Raw genomic sequence first — 1410 nt, 5'->3', positions numbered from 1 at the left:
CTTGCTGCAGGTCCCCGGGGACGGAGCAGCTAACCCTGGCGGGGGAGGGTGGAGGGTGGTGGATGGAGATGGGGCTGGGGATGGATGTCTGATTTTGGCAGTGGAGGCGAGTTGAGGGGAGGCTCTGAACCTGAGGACACTCCAGCTTCCCCCAGGCCCTGGCCAGAGCTCCATCTTGCCAGGTTTTGGGGGGAAGATCACTTGGGGAGTTGGCTGAGAGCTTTATCTTTGCCCCTGTGACGGGTGGCCTGTGGTTTCCTGCCAATAACTCCTGTTTCCGGAGGCCCGACAGGGCCCGCGCAGAGCCAGGAGGGGCAGTGGGGCTGGGCCTGGGTGGCCCCACCAGCCCCGCCCCGTCTATCTTTGGGAATTTATTTGTCCATGGGCGAGGCTGGTCTGCAGTCTATTGCCTTCCAGGGGCCAAGAGCTGCTCTGACCGCCCAGGGATTCTCTCTCCAACCCAAGTGCCTCCAGCTGACCTCTAGCTGCTGTCCTCTGGCCCCATCTGCACTGCCTCGCTCTTCCCAAGGGGCCAGGAAGCCCCCAGAAGCTCTGTCATCATCGTGGGTGGTGGCACCCGGCACACCCTGAGAGCAGAGGCCGTGCAGGGGGCTCGGTTCTGAGCCCCAGCCGGCCCACCATGGCACGGCGGTTCCAGGAGGAGCTGGCCGCCTTCCTCTTCGAGTATGACACTCCCCGCATGGTGCTGGTACGCAACAAGAAGGTGGGAGTTATCTTCCGACTGATCCAGCTGGTGGTCCTGGTCTACGTCATCGGGTGAGTCCGGGCCCCTCCCGCTGCCTGCCTGCACCAGCCCCTACCCCCGGCCTGTCCTCCAGACTCTGGGATCCCTTATGTGCCCCTCTTCCTCTCCATCCAGTGGAAGGCCTCCCTGGCAAGCCACTGTGCGGGAATAGAAAATCCTGCCAACTCACTGTTGAGATGGGGACGAGGCCGGAGGGTAAGCTCTGCCCCTGGGCCTTCGGGGAACAGGAGGCAGAGTCTCTGGGTTCCGAGGAGCCAGCTCAGTGTTACGGTTCCTTTGAGTGGTTAGCGGTGTTCAGGGCCAGGGCCCCACCAACCACAGCCACTGAGTCCTCGACCTCTGACCGCCTGCCAAACCAGGCTGCCACCGACGCAGAGGCCACATCCACACAGAGGCCAAACCAGGCTGCCACCGACACAGAGGCCACATCCACACAGAGGCCAAACCAGGCTGCCACCGACACAGAGGCCACATCCACACAGAGGCCAAACCAGGCTGCCACCGACACAGAGGCCACATCCACACAGAGGCCAAACCAGGCTGCCACCGACACAGAGGCCACATCCACACAGAGGCCAAACCAGGCTGCCACCGACACAGAGGCCACATCCACACAGAGGCCAAACCAGGCTGCCACCGACACA

General features: G+C 63.1%; 1 protein-coding gene across 4 annotated transcripts in view; it reads left to right on the top strand.

The window, feature by feature from the left end:
- The first annotated feature begins 288 nt into the window (after positions 1-288).
- Positions 289-1410, top strand: part of P2RX1 (purinergic receptor P2X 1) — a 22384-nt gene continuing 21262 nt past the window's right edge. For all 4 annotated transcript variants that reach the window (XR_002724926.1, XR_002724927.1, XR_002724924.1 and 1 more), the window contains exon 1: positions 289-777. Coding sequence is in view for 1 of the 4 variants with exons in the window: in XM_023184728.2 (XP_023040496.1) it covers positions 641-777 (137 nt within the window). In the remaining 3 variants the exon portion in view is untranslated. The remainder of the gene's footprint in view (positions 778-1410) is intronic.

Source organism: Piliocolobus tephrosceles, chromosome 16, assembly GCF_002776525.5.
Source record: "Piliocolobus tephrosceles isolate RC106 chromosome 16, ASM277652v3, whole genome shotgun sequence".
In the NCBI taxonomy this organism is placed as follows: Eukaryota; Metazoa; Chordata; class Mammalia; order Primates; family Cercopithecidae; genus Piliocolobus; species Piliocolobus tephrosceles.
This window is presented reverse-complemented; position numbering and strand designations above follow the sequence as displayed.